General features: G+C 38.2%; 1 protein-coding gene across 1 annotated transcript in view; it reads right to left on the minus strand.

The window, feature by feature from the left end:
- Positions 1–1,861: 1,861 nt before the first annotated feature.
- The window catches only part of LOC126252153 (GTP-binding protein Rheb homolog), a 74,910-nt gene continuing 57,524 nt past the window's right edge, over positions 1,862–19,247 (minus strand). The window contains exons 4-5 of the mRNA XM_049953025.1: positions 6,417–6,546; positions 1,862–2,401 (exon numbers count right to left, since the gene is read on the minus strand). Of these exons, the coding sequence (XP_049808982.1) occupies positions 2,312–2,401; positions 6,417–6,546 (220 nt within the window). The 3' untranslated portion in view covers positions 1,862–2,311. The remainder of the gene's footprint in view (positions 2,402–6,416; positions 6,547–19,247) is intronic.

The raw sequence follows: 19,247 nt of genomic DNA on the forward strand, positions 1-19,247 counted from the left end.
GCCATTGTGAATCTGTATGGTTTCAAGCTAAATGTCTACACAATACTCACCAAATGGTCTTTTGTGGAATGCCAGTCTCGCGTGATGCATGCCATGTTGATTTTTGTGGACTGCGGGCAGAGTTCTCTCTAACCTGTTTGACATAATCATCAACACGTGGATGACCTTGTGATGTGACACATCTTAGGGAACAATGTCTCAACACAGTTCTTGTGCGAAGAGTAAATTTAAAGCCCACTTGGAGATTCTAGTGTATTCAGTGCAAAACGTACACCGAACAGTTGTTGCAGAGTTTGTTTCATGAAACCAAAACACACATGGAGTATGCTCTGCACCAGTGAAAGTAGCCATTTTAACTGTGCACTACACTGGCACTCCTGGTGGCAGGATGAGGGTCTGATGCAATACGTGAACCAAATTTGAGGTGGTTTGCTACAAAATGATACATCTAGTAATTCTGTAAGTTATCTTAATAAAAATCTGCATAATTCCAAATTTGTGAAGTCCTTTTTGACTCTGTGTAGCCTATTAGCTTGTATTTTTAAATATGCCAACTTTTCCTAACATTAACTCTGCTCCTACCTTCATGTTACTTTAATAATTTCACTATGTAAAATAAAGAAATTATGAAACTAGTACAACGGCTGCAGACAACACTGTATGGAGCGATCTGCTTTTGTTAATACTATTACCTGCATGGAAAAGTTGTGTTGTATAAATAAAAAGATATCAGCTCTAATTGTTTTGTTCTACTATCTCTAATTACAGGACAAATACCTCCAATCTCAGGGTATGTTGTCTTGGAAAACGGGACAAGGTGCAACATCTCAGATACATAAATGTTTCACATGTGTCGCAGCAGGTAAACAGAATACTTGATCAGCTAAAACAATCTGCCTGCTGCACTTTGAGTGAGTATTTCTAACATGTTGAAAAGAAAAGAATTTGGCTTATCTTGAGAACTTCAAGCAAGAGAAATTCCTAATGCTAAAGATAACTTTATTCCTTCACACAATTTATGTCTTTCTATATGAACTAAAAGAAAAACCTCTTTCTTTTTCCAGATCGTTTCTTTAGTTTCCCTTGACAAGGGTCATGAAAACAACTACACACCATCAGACTATTCTTTATTTTTCTAAGCTTTGCAAAGAGTGAATGCAACATAAAATCCCAGACGACTGGATCACTTATGGTTACTTGTGGCAAGCCTTTGGAAATTCTTCTGGCGAGGCATCTGCTTGTTCAAAATAGTGTTGCTTCTGTCTTTAGCATACTGTTTTTACACAGTTGTACAGTCATTAAATTCTCAAACTAAATGGCTGCAAGCAAACTTGTAATGTATATTGAATAAATGTGCAAGAGTCAGAGGGAAGGGGTGGGAACTAGGACAGGGGATACCGACATTTTTACCACCACCCAGCTCTCCAGTTCTTTCAGGTTAAGGAAAGGTTTATACTGTGATAAACATTCTTGATTCTGTCTCATTAAAACATTATTTTGCGAGAGAAACCTGTTTTAAAGATTACTACAGCATGAATAAAAATGACTAGTGCTACAGTATACCTGTCTCAATTTGTCAAACAAAATTAAAAATACAATTAACATATATACTTCCAGAGTCAATAATTTTCACATTCATGAAAATTAATTATTTTTCAGAGAATTGGTTCCTAAGAATTAACTGTAAATTATTTAGTAATCAGTCTATGTTCTCTTGCAAATGAGAGTATATTTTCCATTCAAGAGACAGTAACATTCTGAAATCTATCTTTCTCATGGCACACACAGCAAAAGAGTCAAACCTGTATCAATTTAAAATATGTTTCCTGAGGAAATGTGGTTTATATGCAAAACAATAATAAACCATTATGACAGTTTATTCAGAATTCTGTAGCACTACATGGTTTAAATGGTTTCATTCACACAGTAACACTGGACGTGTCATTCAAAATCTTAAAGATATTGCTAACCTGTCAGTTCTGTGTAAGTGATCAACCTTTACACATATGTACACAAGCAAAATATTTAACAGATTATTTTCCAAATTACTATTAAAACTGAACTTTTATACAAATTTCTCTAAAATAATTTCAGTGTACAACACATTAAATCAACATATACCATCCCTAAATACAAAATATACACATTAGATACATAGCATATTGAGAGATTATAATCACATGATTATAATTGATAAATTGGTACAAATAAATCCTATAAAACACAATATTACAATAAAAATGTTATTCAAAAGAAACAAAAAATAACATTTGTATATTATATGTGCAACTTCAGCTAAAATAATCTTCTTTCAAGAAATGATGCAACTCGATTTTTCTTGTACATTGCCATTGGCTTTTTCTATTTCCAACAATGCCGTGTGAAAAATATCTGCAACAGACTAGCAAAGGAAAGGTAGGGAGATTAAGTAATGTAGACATGATTAGTCTATAAATTCAAAACAAATTAAACAAATTTAAAGAATTGTGTGTATATTCAAAATCTTCAATTATTGCAAACACAAGATATGTACGCAAAAGAAGGGAAAAAAAAGTTGTGGGGAGCTGCAGAGGGCCCCTAGTTTCTCTTAAGCAGCAACAAAGGTGAAATCCCAAGAAACAACAATGTAACAAACTGTCACTTCACTTCAATTCTTACTATAAAAGATAAAGGTTCAGCATCCGCTCAGTGGGTTATTTTCTGTCCTGTTGTCCTTTCAGCAATTAACAACAAAGTACTGTTGCCCTACACCATAAAGAATGAACAACTACAGAATAGTTGTCTTTTGTACGCGGTAAATCTTGCCTACCAATGACCAGAAAGACAGTCATTTAGGGTAGAAACAGTTCATCGTGGAAACTGAACAAGAGTACGAGTTAAAAAAGAAACATTTGAGCAGAAACTAAAAAATAATTAACAGCAAATTATTTCTTCAGGAAAGTGAATGGTTTGAAGCTACAAGCCAGAAGAGACTTGTTAAGCAGTGTGTAGCTAAAGAGGGAGAGGGAGAGGGAGAGGGAGAGGGAGAGGGAGAGGGAGAGGGAGAGGGAGAGGGAGAGGGAGAGGGAGAGGGAGAGGGAGAGGGAGAGGGAGAGGGAGAGGGAGAGGGAGAGGGACCGAAGGAGTCGGGACGTTGCCGGAGGGAACGAGATAGAAAAAAGGAGTCATCACAGGAGGGTGGGGAGCATGGAGTTGGCCATAGTTGGGGGTGCAATGAGGCAGGGCAGAGTGGAAGGACAAGGTGAGGAACATTTCAGGAGGGAAGGCATCAGAACGGGGGCCCTCTGAGTCTGCACATTCCTGTGTAAGCAGCTGAGTGGGAAGCACCGCTGGCAACCTGGCTCGTTAGTCATGCTGAGTAGAAATAATTCAAAGCCATTCCAAACCCTGTCAGAGATGAGGGCACAACCAAATGACTGCTCACATTTAATGGATTAATAAATAACTGTTTATGTTTATAGACTGTTTGTTTGCAGCTACCCATAAAGTAATTCCTGTCTCTCAAGCTGTAAAGGAACCCCTGATACCCAGGGTGGGAGAGACCAACATCCTGACCACAAGGTCTCTTCCAGGGATCTGTAGTGTGTATCACATCACCAACCTGCTACACATTGGCATCCACATGGGGAATCGATACTACAGCCCATCTTGCTGCAACACTTAATTCAGGAGTCAGAAGTGGGATGGTTTGTAGAAGGTATGCTTCATTCAGATGACAGTGGTGATTGAAGTGGGAAAACAACATATGGGAGCAGCAGCACAGGCTTTTTTTCCACTTGTGGAATGCGTACATTCTTGTATCTTTGAATTCTTGTTTTCTCGTATCATCATAACTTTACACTGCCTTGTTCATCACTATTTCGAGTTTAAATTCTGTTGTATTTGGTGATGGCCCGAGAGCTGACCCAGTATCTCAGGTAACATACACAGAATGTAATTACCAGGTCTCTCAGCCCCAAGTACCAAGTTGTACAATGTAATTTTTTGGATATGCCATCAAAAAGGTCATTACACATGCCAGTAACAAGATCATGTTTGGCTTTGATATGGGACACCATGGGTACTGAGAGGACTTTTGAGAAGACCAAAATAGCCATAAGTTTTTGTTGCAAACAGGAATTTTATAAGGTAGAGTGAATACAGTAGATATTAAGTTTAGGTAACAGATTTGAGGAACTTTTAGGTGAATAACTGAAACTGGGCACACTTAGTAAAGGTAGATGTAATCAGTGGCAGTTCAGTAGTGACTTAGTATAGCATGGTCTAAGTGTCACAACAAAATAGGATGGTAGAGACTTTTTCCTGTATTTACATTATGTGATACTGACCCAAACAATCTATACATTGAGGCACCACATGGATATAAGACGATTCATTGGTCCTCATGGTGTCAAACTGCCCCAGGTCCACCAGGACACGGTGCATGGTAGCAGAGAATAAGCCAACGATATCTCTAGAGATGTTGTATGGGAAAATTGCAGGTTACTGAAGGAAGTTTTATGAAATTTTTCAAAAGGGTATTACTTGCGGAGTAGGATAGCTGGAAAGTAAGTCTGTGGGATATTGGAGAGCTTACGAAACGGGGCCACTGCACTACTTACATACTCTTGGAATGAGAGGAAGTTGTGAGTTCAAATATTCAGAATTATTATGAAGTATTCAGGATTCATTATGAAGATAATGAAATGTTATGATTATGAAGAAGGATTATGTCCATTTACTGATGTATTACAAGGATGAAGTATGTGTTCAGTAGAGGCAATAGTTTATATTATTGAGTCAGAGTTTTCACATTCAATTAGACAGAATCCAGAGAAAAAAAAATTGATGTCACTGATTTCCTGTCCTTTGTAGATAGTTTTCATTACTTGTTACGTCATAGTGATAAAATAGAATGCATATGGATTAATAAACAGAATTTTGCAGGTCAAGGTGTGCTGGTTCCCCCCCCCCCCCTTCATATCAGCACCAGAGAGCATGGAATTTTATTTGTGAAATTGCCATCCATAAAAATGTAATATGTCAAATAATGAAAGCCCTGAATGGAATAACAACAATATGGAAAGGATAGATTGCTACTCACCACATAGATGAGGCATTGAGTCACAGGTTGAATGAAAATGACTGCTAAAATACACACACACACACACACACATGAGACCATTGTCTCCAGGCCCTGGAGCCTGACTGCAACTGTCACTGGACTCACCTGACAAGCCAGAGCTGAAAGAATGCCTTGGGGTACTCAAAATTTAGTACCATGTAGGTGCCAGGTGTATGCCAGAAAATGCTACAGACAGTGAAATCCTCTCAACCTCCTCTTTCAGGTGGGCTACTACTGGATGTGAAAGGAGTTTATTAGAGGATAAATCTTCCACTTGGACCATGCTCAAGGGAAATGAGGAGCGATTATGGAGCAACAGGAATTGGCATACAAGGACATCCGGTATTGACCATAATTTTGCAATGGTTTGGGGGGGGGGGGGGGGGGAATAGGGCAAATAGTGGTTATGTTGATCTCAGCATAAGCTAACGGTTTAAGGGGGGAGGGGGGGGGGATAGGGCAAATAGTGGTTATGTTGATATCAGCATAAACTAAGAGTTTAATAAAATCAAAGCTCTAGAGTGTTTTTACCGACACACACATGTTAAGCAATCACTGTTTCACAAAAGGTACACTCTTTTGCTGTTAGTGATAAGCAATTATTTAGGTGCCAGCTTAAATCAGGCAGTAAATCTGCTTTCAACCCACACAGGTGGCATTATTATGAAGGCAAAAACAATGGTGAATTATTTATTATGCAATGATTCAGCCAGAAAAGGAAAAGCTATGTTTCCGACAAAAGACAGGGCTGTAGGAGAGAGCATAGGTGACATGGTTAGGATGTTAATTGCCCAAGTGCAAGAATTTTTTGTTGTTGTTGAGTTTGAATGTATCAACACAAGAAGTTAGCCATCTGCAAGATGGAGGTCAATATGAAGGAGGGTGGCACGGGGCATAGTGAAAAGAGAATTATTTAAGAGCAAAATTAATCAAATTGTCTGGGCATACTGCTTGGTATTTATCCATAATTTGTATCCAGTACTCTATGCATTAAATCCAATGACTCTTCTGAGTGAACTGACATTATGTTCATAAACACAGATACTCTAGACATATAAATTCCATGTATATTTATGATAAATTTTCTAGTTGCATTCAATAAAATTATCCTCATATTTATATTTGAGATATTAGGAAACTGGGGGAAATTACTGACTGCATAATTATACAAAATATCAGAAGCAGATGGCACTGTGGCCTAAAGCACAAATGGCAGCAGTAGATGCATGATACCAGGAACACATAGATCATTAAAATGTAATTTCTACTTCAGGATAAAGCTTTCAGAATATCATGTAATAATTTTTGTTACCTCATTCTGTTTTGCTGACGCCTCAAGGAATGCAGCTTTCCAGGAATCAGCCAACCTCTTTCCTTCCTCACTGCTTACAATTCGGTCCATGTGCAGATCAGTTTTATTTCCAACCAAAACAATTGGAACACTGTAAAACAATTTTACTAAATATCAGTGGCACAACCATTTTACTCATCATTCATCACAAAAGCCAAGAGGATTAAAATTCAGTTTTCTCCATTTGCCATTTGTAGAATTTAATGATTGGTGAAAATATACAATCACACTATTCTTTTCTTTTTGCTGTAATTTCTGTATCAAGTCATTTCCATTGTGGCCTCAAAAAATACTGTGTTTACAGATCGATGTTTGGATATAAAACATAATGCACAACAGCAACAGAATGACAACTATACCTCAAAACATATTTTTAGGAGGTGGCGCTCCACAACTTACTTACTTGAAAAATCTCACATTATCACCTTTGCTGGTGAAATACTTCAGTTATACAAGCAGTTTCAGTTATCTGACCATCACCAGGTTCATTAAAGTATTCACAGCATCATGTTAGGAGAAATACAATTTTATATTTTGCCTAACATGATGCTGTGAATACTTTATGAACTGGATGGTCAAACAATAAACTGGTTGTACAAATAAACTATTTTACCAGCACCTCAAGGTGGTAATGTAACATTTTTCAAGTATGGTACCTCAAAATATCCACTAAGACACACTGATACTGCAATTTACAACTCCCCCTTTTTTGTACAGATACATTTCGATATTTTGAATCCGAAAAATTATTGCTTTATTTCAGATACATAGCAATGACACAAAAACTTGCCCCCTTTTCCATAGGGAATGAACATTTTTCAGTATAATGCATTACATGATTTAATGTGTGTCATTTGCATTGGCTCATTTAGATGACAAGTTAATAAGTATAACACTGTACTATGTGCAATGAATAATATTTAACTGCTGTGTCAAGATTCATGGATGTTTCATGTTCAATGTCTGTGGCGTTCAGTCTTATAAATGATGTTCATCCCACAGAAAATGCACCATCAGTATGATGCACTTTAATGTTTCAACAAATTTATACAATTTTAAAATGTATTCATAATAAGCAGCTTACATTTACATACATATAATACTCATCATCATACATATAATACTTGCAAGCTGCACAGCACCACTTGTCCAAACTACTTTGAAACAATTCAGTCACCATCTCAATCTCAATACTGCACTCCTTAAATAGTAAGTTATATGACTGATTCTCAAGTCAAATATAATAACATTGTAAAACTACTAAGTTAACCCTTTGTTGCCTGACGGTACTTAAAAGTACCAGTAAGTTTTGACTCTCATTATTTTATCGTGGTGCAGTTTCGTGATCTGAGAGCCTGTCGGTACGTAACAGTAACTCTGCTCTACTGTTTCATAGATGTTATTGTGCAATACATAGACCTCTCTGGCGGTCAGAGCTTGAAATTGTTTTTTGCGCGCTGCTGTGAAAACAGAAGATTGTATGTGCTTGTTTCCATGGTGTTGCCTGAATTTGTGCGCAATTTATTGAAACTTCCGTTGAGTTTTCCATTGTACGTACTTACCTTCTTTGTTTTTTTATAATAGTTTGAAGCATTACGTTACAAGTGAATGAGATAAAGTGGAAAATATAAGGCGGACTTATTAGTACCGTCAGGTTGTGCGAACGCTTTACTGTATAACAATGCGTTACCTCTCACTAGTTGTTCTGTCCACTTTTTCTCACACAGAAATCCGTAAATACATTTGCCTGTGGAACAATTAGAACAAACAGGAAAGGTTTGCCAGGGAATTTACCTAAAGAAAAATGTCTAAATCAAATCACAGAGAGTCATCTTTAGACCTAACAGTATTTCAATGGAAGGGAAATAAAGTAGTGTATTTTGCGTCAAACTTCCATAGCACTGAACAGAGCGTAGTGACAAGAAAAACAGAAAGATGGAACTAGTATGACTATACCATGTCCAGTTATTGTATGTGATTACAATAAAAACATGGGTGGTGTGGATCATGCAAACAGATTACGTTCAACTTATGGTCTTGACAAGGGATCAAAGAAATGGTGGCACCGTCTCTTCTGGGGAGCAATAGAAATTGCTTTTGTCAATGCTTACGTCATTTTCAGTGATCTACATGGGGCACTGCCACTGCTGGAATTCAGGCGTGCTGTGGCACTTGGGATAATGAATGAACAGCAAGTTCCAAATCTCAAAAAGAGAAACTCTGGTAAAGATGAAATAACTCTCCCAAAGAGAAGGAAGGATAGCTTTTCTGTTCCGAAGGATGTACGTCTTGGCAACCGAGGGAACCATTTTGTAGTGTTCAGTTGTAAAAGAGGACGATGCAAAATGTGTGCGAAAAATAAAATTCAGTCGAGACCACATTCTCAATGTAGTACGTGTAAAGTGTATTTGTGCTGCAATGAGAAAAAGAACTGTTTCCTACAATTTCATGAGGTATCACTAAATATGTGATATGCATATACTGTCAAAAACGTATAGCTAAGTTACTATGTATTGTAAAGTTGCTCTAGAATAAATTTATGCGAAATTTTAAAAAAAATTCAGAAATATCATATTTCTGTTAATTAATTTTCTAATGTAAAAATATTTAATATTTATGTGGCATAAAGTACAAGTTATAAAAATTGGAGCATTTTTCTGTGCATGTTGTGATTCTGTCCATGGAGTCTGACGGTACTTCTGAGTACCAGGAGAGAAAAAAGTTGTGAAAAATAAAATAAAATTTTACAAAAAATCCTACCATCATTTGAGGCCACAATAGCATAAATTCTGCAAAGAAAATGTTAAAAAGTAAATTTTATCGTATGTCAGGAAACAAAGGGTTAAGGCACTCGACTGACAAATACAGGGTGCCCATAAATTATCTTTACAATTTAAGACTTTAATAACTTTCAGACTATACTAGATATTAACAAATGGTTTGCAACATGTGATAGAGTTTTTTGCCTTCCAGATAACACAATTTTTATGCAGAATTGAACTTCAAAACCTGATAAAATGTGGATGCTACAGCAGAAAGCTCAGTGCGTGGTCTGGTTCATACAGGCAACATCCAATACCCAAATGCAATGAAACTTTCGAACACTATGGATGGCAACTACTTGGGCTTGGCATGTCGTATTTCATTCAAGGAGGCAGGTAGTGTTCCCCATAAACAAGACCTGGATCACCCATCTATTTCACACACCAACATGGACTAGGTACAACAGATGTTTTCAAGGAGTCCAACATAATCAGTGCATACAGTGGCCGGGGAACAGATAGTTGAAATGAGATGATCAACAGTGCACAATGTCTTGCATAAGAGGTTACGGCTACATCCCTAAAAGGTGCAGCTGCTTGAGGCATCAAAGCCTACGAACAAACCTCAACCTGAATGGTTTGCAGTGGATATGCTAAGCTTGTTGGAAAATATTTGTTTTCCGATGAGGTAACATTTCATGTATCTAGCAAATTAAATCATCATAACGTTCATATATATGGAGTTCACAGCATCTTTGTGTTATGCATGAATGGAAAGTGTCCCATGGTCAATGTTTGGTGCGGACTAATGCACAGTTTCATTATTGATCCATTCTTTTTCATGAAGTCTGTCATCAACAGTGATGTTTACCTGGACATGTTATAAGAGGTTGCTGTGCCACAACTGGAACACCTGCAACATGCTGTCATATTCCTGCAGGATGGAGCACCACCCCACTGGTCCCTAGATGTCTGCCAATTTCTAGATGAAAAGTTTCCAGATAGGTGGATTGGCCAAGATGGTCCAATTTGATGGCTGCCACAATCCCCTGATCTCACACCATAGACTTCTTCCCGTGGGGTTTTGTAAAGGATCCGATGTACCAAATCACAGAGACCTACAGGACTTGAAAGAACGCATTCACAATGCATCTGAACTTGTCCCTATAGAGATCTTGGATTGTATGTGGTGAGAAATGGAATTACAACTAGACATTATCCATGCCACTAAAATGGAATTACAACTAGACATTATCCATGCCACTAAGGGTGAACACACTGATGAGTAAGAATGTGGGAAAAAATTCATGAGTTATCCTAAGACACACTGAAAACAAAGTCTCACTTACACCTCGTATTTTTTTGTTGGCTGATTAAGGTTCAGTTGGGAGCAATTTGAGATGACTGTCTCATACTATTACTCAAAAATGACAGCAGTCCATGTGCTATATAAAGAGCCTCCATATAAAAGATAAAAGTTATGGAGAATATATGAGGGAAGCTCAACAACTAATGCAAAACATTTTTTTTCTGAAAGTGGTTTGGTTTTATTCAGGATTCCATTAACATATTATTTCCCACCTTTATGTGAGCTGCTCTTGGGTGGACAGACCTGTGTGAGGCCTTGCATTGTCACAGAAAAGGAGAAGCTCATTTTCATTTTTGTTGCAACAAACACACTGTAGTTGTTTCTTCAATAGTGCATAACAATGTTTCATTCTGTAAATATTAGCTGTTCCAGTTTACTGCACTGTATTCACCTCTTTGACAATCCCTGACAAATGACCAGGATAGTAAGTATTATATTCGTATTTTTTATGTTTTTATGTAATACTTTCTGACATGTTACACACCCACAAGAATCATCTCATTTTTTAGGTCTATGGAATGAAAGCTGAATCTAATCTAATCAGTTTCATGATGGTAGCACAATACAATCCACAGTTGATAATTGCACCATGAGGGAGAACACCAAACACAATAACCCCTTCAGAGTACAAGAAGCTGTCGCCATGACAACCAGCTGAGGATGCTGCTTTGAACTTTTCTACGAAGGAGAGGTGGATTGCTGTTTTGTTTCGAGTATGAATTGATGAACACATGTTTCATAGCATAGGATGATGACTGACAAAAACTTGTCATGATCAGCCTCGTAATCCGCAAGCAATTTCACACAGATGGTCCCTCTTTGCTCTTTATTGTCTTATAATAGGCAGCAAGGAAAGGGGCAGGCACACACCTTTGAGTGACCCAACTGGTGGACAAGTGTGTAAGCACCACTAACAGAGATATACAGTTGTGCAACGAGATGTTTGATTGTGATCCGTCAGTCACCTCGAATGAATCGAATGAGTGTCCACATGTTCAAACACTGCAGGGTCACAGCTGCGTGCAGTGGGTCAGAACATGGGAGATCGGACAGGTTTGCACAACCTTGTTGCAATGACAGACACCTCGCCCAATGACTCACCATGCTTTTGTTCACTAATGGGTCTCCCCAGGCATTCTGAAAGCATCTGTGAATATTTGCAATGCTCTGATTTTCTGCCAAAAGAAACTCATTGACAGCACTCTTCTTGGAACACGTCTCCATTACAGATGCCTTTTTGGAGACCATGAATAGCACTATCACCTATCAGAAGTTCATGTAACTATAGGAGCTGAAGCAGGAATATTCCACGATATCACGCAACAAATTCTGCGATTTTTCAACTGAAATTGGCCGAGCAAAAAATTGTTGCATTACTTACTGAATGCTCTTCATACATAAACCTGAAGAACCAGATTCAAGGATCAGGCACTACCACTGAAATATGATGATCAAATAGTAATATCTGTTTTGAATCCATGTCTAGCAACATATTTCCAAACCTAAGATTACACCATAAATCCAACACAAGGCACAAACAGAATTTAATGCTACGGGAAACACTGATAGAAGAAAAACTGCAAAACCAACTGACCTCCAAGACGTATGACAAGGTTTGTGAACACACCTAAGAAAAGCACTATCGAGAGTTTTTTTTTGCACATCTGAAATCCTTCCCATTTTCTAACAAAGAAAATGACACTGATACTTCTTAAGACACAATCTCCTAAAACACAGAAAACTAAGATTCTTGTTACGGATACAATAGCAATATACCAATAGCAATTGTGTGTGTGTGTTTGTGTGTGAGTGTGAGTGTGAGAGAGAGTGAGAGAGTGTGTGTGTGTGTGTGTGTGTGTGTGTGTGTGTGTGTGAGAGAGAGAGAGAGGAATTTTTGATATAGAAACTTCCTGCAATTTCAAAAATCCTCAGAGCAATAGAGATACTAGTGAAACAGCAACTACCCAGAAATATTGCCCACCAATGCTGCAACAGGCAACTACTGGATTCAATTCACGATTTGGAAGAGAAATATAAATAATAGTTTTTACCAAAATAAGGCCAAAAGCTTTAGATAATATACACTGATGAGCCAAAACATTATTCCACTGCCCACTGCAAACAGAGCAGAGACAAATGGGGAATCACTTGAGTGATATGGGCTGCAAATAGAATAATCCACTCACTCAAGTGACAAAGGGTAGATTGTTATAGCCCAGTGCCTGGGAATGAGCATCCCAAAAACAGTGAAGCTGTTCAGCTGTTCACATACTACTGTCTTCAATATCTATAGGAAGTGGCTGAAGGACAGTAAAAGCATGAGAGGGTGACAAGGAGATGGGCATCCATATCTCATCATAAAATGAGAAGCTCAAAAATTTCCCCACAAAAGCAGGATATGCACGATTTGAGGCAGATCGGATGACAGAGTACAATGTTGGTGCACGCACAACTTTTTTAAATGACTTCATATTAATCATCAACTGTGCTGTTTACTACAATATCAACTACTGCAATTTCCAATGGTTGTTGTTGTTGTGGTCTTCAGTCCTGAGACTGGTTTGATGCAGCTCTCCATGCTAATCTATCCTGTGCAAGCTCCTTCATCTCCCACTACCTACTGCAACCTACATCCTTCTGAATCTGCTTAGTGTATTCATCTCTTGGTCTCCCTCTACGATTTTTACCCTCCACGCTGCCCTCCAATACTATATTGGTGATCCCTTGATGCCTCAGAACATGTCCTACCAACCGATCCCTTCTTCTAGTCAAGCTGTGCCACAAACTCCTCTTCTCCCCAATCCTATTCAATACTTCCTCATTAGTTATGTGATCTACCCATCTAATCTTCAGCATTCTTCTGTAGCACCACATTTCAAAAGCTTCTATTCTCTTCTTGTCCAAACTATTTATTGTCCATGTTTCACTTCCATACATGGCTACACACCATACAAATACTTTCAGAAATGACTTTCTCACACTTAAATCTATAATCAATGTTAACAAATTTCTCTTCTTCAGAAACGCTTTCCTTGCCATTGCAAGTCTACATTTTATATCCTCTCTATTTCGACCATCATCAGTTATTTTGCTCCACAAATAGCAAAACTCCTTTAGTACTTTAAGTGTCTCATTTCCTAATCTAATTCCCTCAGCATCACCCGATTTAATTTGACTACATTCCATTATCCTCGTTTTGCTTTTGTTGATGTTCATCTTATATCCTCCTTTCAAGACACTGTCCATTCCGTTCAACTGCTCTTCCAGGTCCTTTGCTGTCTCTGACAGAATTACAATGTCATCGGCGAACCTCAACATTTTTATTTCTTCTCCCTGTATTTTAATACCTACTCCAAATTTTTCTTTTGTTTTCTTTACTACCTGCTCAATATACAGATTGAATAACATCGGGGAGAGGCTACAACCCTGTCTCACTCCCTTCCAAACCACTGCTTCCCTTTCATGCCCCTCGACTCTTATATCTGCCATCTGGTTTCTGTACAAATTGTAAATAGCCTTTCGCTCCCTGTATTTGACCCCTTTCACCTTCCGAATTTGAAAGAGAGTATTCCAGTCAACATTGTCAAAAGCTTTCTCTAAGTCTACAAATGCTAGAAATGTAGGTTTGCCTTTCCTTAATCTAGCTTCTAAGATAAGCCATAGGGTCACAGTATTGCCTCACGTGTTCAAACATTTCCACGGAATCCAAACTGATCTTCTCCGAGGTCGGCTTCTACCAGTTTTTCCATTCGTCTGTAAATAATTCGTGTTAGTATTTTGCAGCTGTGACTTAGTATTAAACTGATAGTTCGGTAATTTTCACATCTGTCAACACCTGCTTTCTTTGGGATTGGAATTATTATATTCTTCTTGAAGTCTGAGGGTATTTCGTCTGTCTCATACGTCTTGCTCACCAGATGGTAGAATTTTGTCAGGACTGGCTCTCCCAAGGCCGTCAGTAGCTCTAATGGAATGTTGTCTACTCCCAGGGCCTTGTTTCGACTCAGATCTTTCAGTGCTCTGTCAAACTCTTCACGCAGTATCTTATTTCCCCATCTCATCTTCATCTACATCCTCTTCCATTTCCATAATATTGTCCTCAAGTACATCGCCCTTGTATAGACCCTCTATATACTCCTTCCACCTTTCTGCTTTCCCCTCTTTGCTTAGAATTGGGTTTCCATCTGAGCTCTTGATATTCATACAAGTGGCTCTCTTTTCTCCAAAGGTCTCTTTAGTTTTCCTGTAGGCTGTATATCTTACCCCTAGTGAGACAAGCCTCTACGTCCTTACATTTGTCCTCTAGCCATGCCTACTTAGCCATTTTGCACTTCCTGTCGATCTCATTTTTTAGACTTTGTATTCCTTTTTGCCTGCTTCATTTACTGCGTTTTTATATTTTCTCCTTTCATCAATTAAATTTAATATTTGTTCTGTTACCCAAGGATTTCTAGTAGCCCTCGTCTTTTTACCTACTTGATCCTCTCCTGCCTTCACTACTTTCTCCCTCAGAGCTACCCATTGTTGTTCTACTGTATTTCTTTCCCCCATTCCTGTCAATTGTTCGCTTATGCTGTCCCTGAAACTCTGTACAACCTCTGGTTTAGTCAGTTTATCCAGGTCCCATCTCCTTAAATTCCCACCTTTTTGCAATTTCTTCACTTTTAATCTACAGTTCATAACCAATAGATTGTGGACAGAGTCCACATCTGCCCCTGGAAATGTCCTACAATTTAAAACCTGGTTCCTAAATCTCTGTCTTACCATTATATAATCTATCTGATACCTTTTAATATCTCCAGGATTCTTCCATGTATACAACCTTCTTTTATGATTCTTGAACCAAGTGTTAGCTATGATTAAGTTATGCTCTGTGCAAAATTCTACCAGGTGGCTTCCTCTTTCATTTCTTAGCCCCAATCCATATTCACCTACTACGTTTCCTTCTCTGCCTTTTCCTACTGTCGAATTCCAGTCACCCATGACTATTACATTTTCGTCTCCCTTCACTGCCTGAATAATTTCTTTTATCTCATCATACATTTCTTCAATTTCTTCGTCATCTGCAGAGCTAGTTGGCATATAAACTCGTACTACTGTAGTAGGCATGGGATTCGTGTATCTTGACCACTATAATACATTCACTATGCTGTTTGTAGTAGCTTACCCACTCTCCTATTTTTTATTCATTATTAAACCTACTCCTGCATTACCCCTATTTGATTTTGTGTTTATAACCCTGTATTCACCTGACCAGAAGTCTTGTTCCTCCTGCCACCAAACTTCACTAATTCCCACTATATCTAATTTTAACCTATCCATTTCCCTTTTTAAATTTTCTAACCTACCTGCCCGATTAAGGGATCTGACATTCCATGCTCCGATCCGTAGAATGCCAGTGGTTACAGGTGCTGAAAACAAAGCAGTAGTTTTCAACACCTGTTACCACTTGGAAAATGACCAAAGGGTGAAATTGCAGTAGTCAACATTACAATAAATAATACAGTCAATGGTGAATATAGGGTCATTTAAAAAATTCTTCGGAAGTGTGATCCCACACCGAATACAACTTTGCAAGTACATGAGTTTCAGACCAAACAATTTAGGGTACACTGTTGAACAAGGGGATCCAAAGCGGATGACTCCCTCATGTTCATACATTAACGCAACAACATGCCAAATTACAACTGCAGTGGGCACAGGATCATCAAGACTGGACCATGGATCAATGGAAATTTATCACCCGCACAGATGAATCATGTTTCTTGTTACATCGAGTTAATGGTTGTGTCCAGATACCACATTATCCATGTGAATGGCTGCTCAAAACAAACATTGCACCACTGACCCTGGTCGGTGGAGATAGTATTATGCTATGAGGGACATTCACATGGGCTCCCATGGGACCTTTTATTTTAAGACAAGGTAACACAACAGCTGTTGACTACATAAACATTATAGAGTACTAACTACACCCCTTCATGCTAGAGGTCTTCCCCAACCGTGACTGCGTCTTCCAGCAGGGTAACTGTCCATGTCACAACGCCAGAATCGTGCAACAGTTATTTGAGGAACATGATAGTTAACTTAAATTGATGTCTTGGTTACCAAATTTGCCTGACCTGAAGTTGATAGAACATATCTGGAATTCTATCTGGCATCAGATCCACTCTGTCTAATTAGTGGCTTGTAATTTACTGGGATTGTGTGATCTTTGCATAGACCTCTGGTATCAGATACCTCTGTAAACCTACCAAGGACTTGTCAAAGCCATGCAGAATCAGTGTTGTATTGCATTCTGAAGGTGGACCATCTTGCTATGAAGCAAGTGGTCATAATGTTTTGGCTCACCAGCATGTCTTAATACTGTTGATGGCAAGTATGGGTCGCTTTTAGGAGTTTATTTTTAAGGGCACTGACATTTTCCAAGTTACTAATTAATTGGTAACACTTCTCACTAACTAAGTTCACAGTTAAGATATCAACTAAAATAACTGACAAAATATATTTACATATAAGCTAACTCTGAACTGATTGGTTTGCATACTATTCTCCCTATGTTTTCTCCTCCTCTAATTCAAATGATTTGTGTGTGCAGGGCCAACCAAACTGTGTAGTACCAGGGTTCAGTTTTCTCTTGACTTAAGGGGGGACGTTGATGAAATTGACCAAAAATGTCAATTTTCCATTTATTTTTTATTTGTTAGTACAACTCATGGACAATAAATTCCCAAAGTTTCAATGTTGAAATTGCATCCAAAGTGCCTGAAAATTAATTAAAAGTGTGATGCGCCCTCCCTGCCACGCCCACGTTTTGAAGCAGCACTTCAATACCAGCTCAGTAAACGATTCTGTGTATTACTTTCAACCCAACATGTGCGGGATACATCTAGAAGGCCGTGATACACACTCTTTGGTTTTATTGATCACCTCTGGCTGATCCTGCACTTCTCAAAAAGTGTGTTCATGGCAAAATCCAAATGATCCTCTAAATTCACTCATATGGAAACAATGCCCTAAAAACAAATTTGCATCTGCTACAGTTGTCAGAACTGCAACTTATGATGCAGTTACTGTATTTAGTGATGGGAACGTCGGGAGGATGACGGTATTAGAAAGAATGGGCTTCAAGATAGAAAATTTTACTCCAGAAATCCTGAGAGAAATAGATTTACAGCTCGTCTCTGCAGCTGAAAATTCAGTTGAAGGTCTGGTAAAGGTAAGAAGACAGACAACAAGAAACAGAAGAGAAGCCTTGAAGGGAAAGACGACCCAGATTACAAAGATCCCTTCTGAAGAAGTGACATAAGGAAGGGGGGGGGGGGGGAAACTGAACTTTAAATTGCATTTCCTGAAAAGATTGTTTTTTTAAGTTTATGTACCTTTTCCTCAGAGTCTATGAATTCTAGAATTATAAAATTTTATACACATGTTTCTGTAAACCTAATAAACGCTGTCTCAAGAGCAAATTTTGGAATTCTGATTGCAAGCTGAGATATGGGGCAATGTTCTTGGAATTTTGCATGAATTTAAAATTGTACTTGTGGAATTATAATTAAAAAATTATGAAAATTCTCCTATTTGACCTATTCCAAAAACCTCATGAGAGAAGCTTACAACATATAGAGAGATGAAACAGAAATTTTTGTAGAAATCTCTTGAATACTTTCTGAGAAAAAGGAACATACATTATTTTTTGAAAATAAAACTTCAAATCTCATTTAAAAAAAGTTGAATATATATATAATCAAAGGATTTTATATGTAAATGTGTTACTTTCATGTGAAGTGTGGTAAAAAATTTCATTGCCATTATCTCCAAAACTGTGGTTTTGGTGCATTTTTGAAATAGTGTGTGTTTTTCATCAATGGCCCCCCTTAATGTTGTGATATGTGATGTCGTGCATGGATGATGTATTTGAAATGATTCGTGTGTGTGAAGTGGGCATTTGGTAGCCTGTGATGGGGCTCTATAAAGTTTAATATAGAGTTCTTGTAATTTATTATCCTGTTATTAGTGAGTACCTGAAGATAGATAGTAGTGAGACCATTTAGTTTTTGGATTATGATTATTAGTAGTTGCCAACATGGATATAACAAATTTAATCGTTACTTGTTGAACGACATTTTTTACTGTTACGTGGGTTGTTGTTGTTGTTGTTGTTGATGCTTGGGGAAGGAGACCAGACAGCGAGGTCATCGGTGTCATCGGATTAGAGAAGGACGGGGAAGGAAGTCGGCCGTGCCCTTTCAAAGGAACCATTCCGGCATTTGCCTGGAGCGATTTAGGGAAATCACGCAAAACCTAAATCAGGATGGCCGGACGCGGGATTGAACCATCGTCCTCCCAAATGCGAGTCCAGTGTCTAACCACTGCGCCACCTCGCTCAGTGTGTTACGTGGGTAACACCATTAAGTTTTTATAACAGTATGGCCTAATTAGTGCCACACGTATGAAATTAATGATACCTGCCACTTTTAGAAACAGACGAATATACGAAATGACATAGTGAAAAAGCCTTTTGGCAGCATATTCGTTGCGGTACCTGGTTCAAGAAATCTAGTATGGTGATCTGAGGTATTCGTTTTCTGACTTCTTATTTTTGTCATCACTGGTCTGGCAGGTTTTGTGCTCATTAGACACAGAATGGATATTAGTGAC

This window comes from Schistocerca nitens, chromosome 1 (assembly GCF_023898315.1).
Source record: "Schistocerca nitens isolate TAMUIC-IGC-003100 chromosome 1, iqSchNite1.1, whole genome shotgun sequence".
In the NCBI taxonomy this organism is placed as follows: Eukaryota; Metazoa; Arthropoda; class Insecta; order Orthoptera; family Acrididae; genus Schistocerca; species Schistocerca nitens.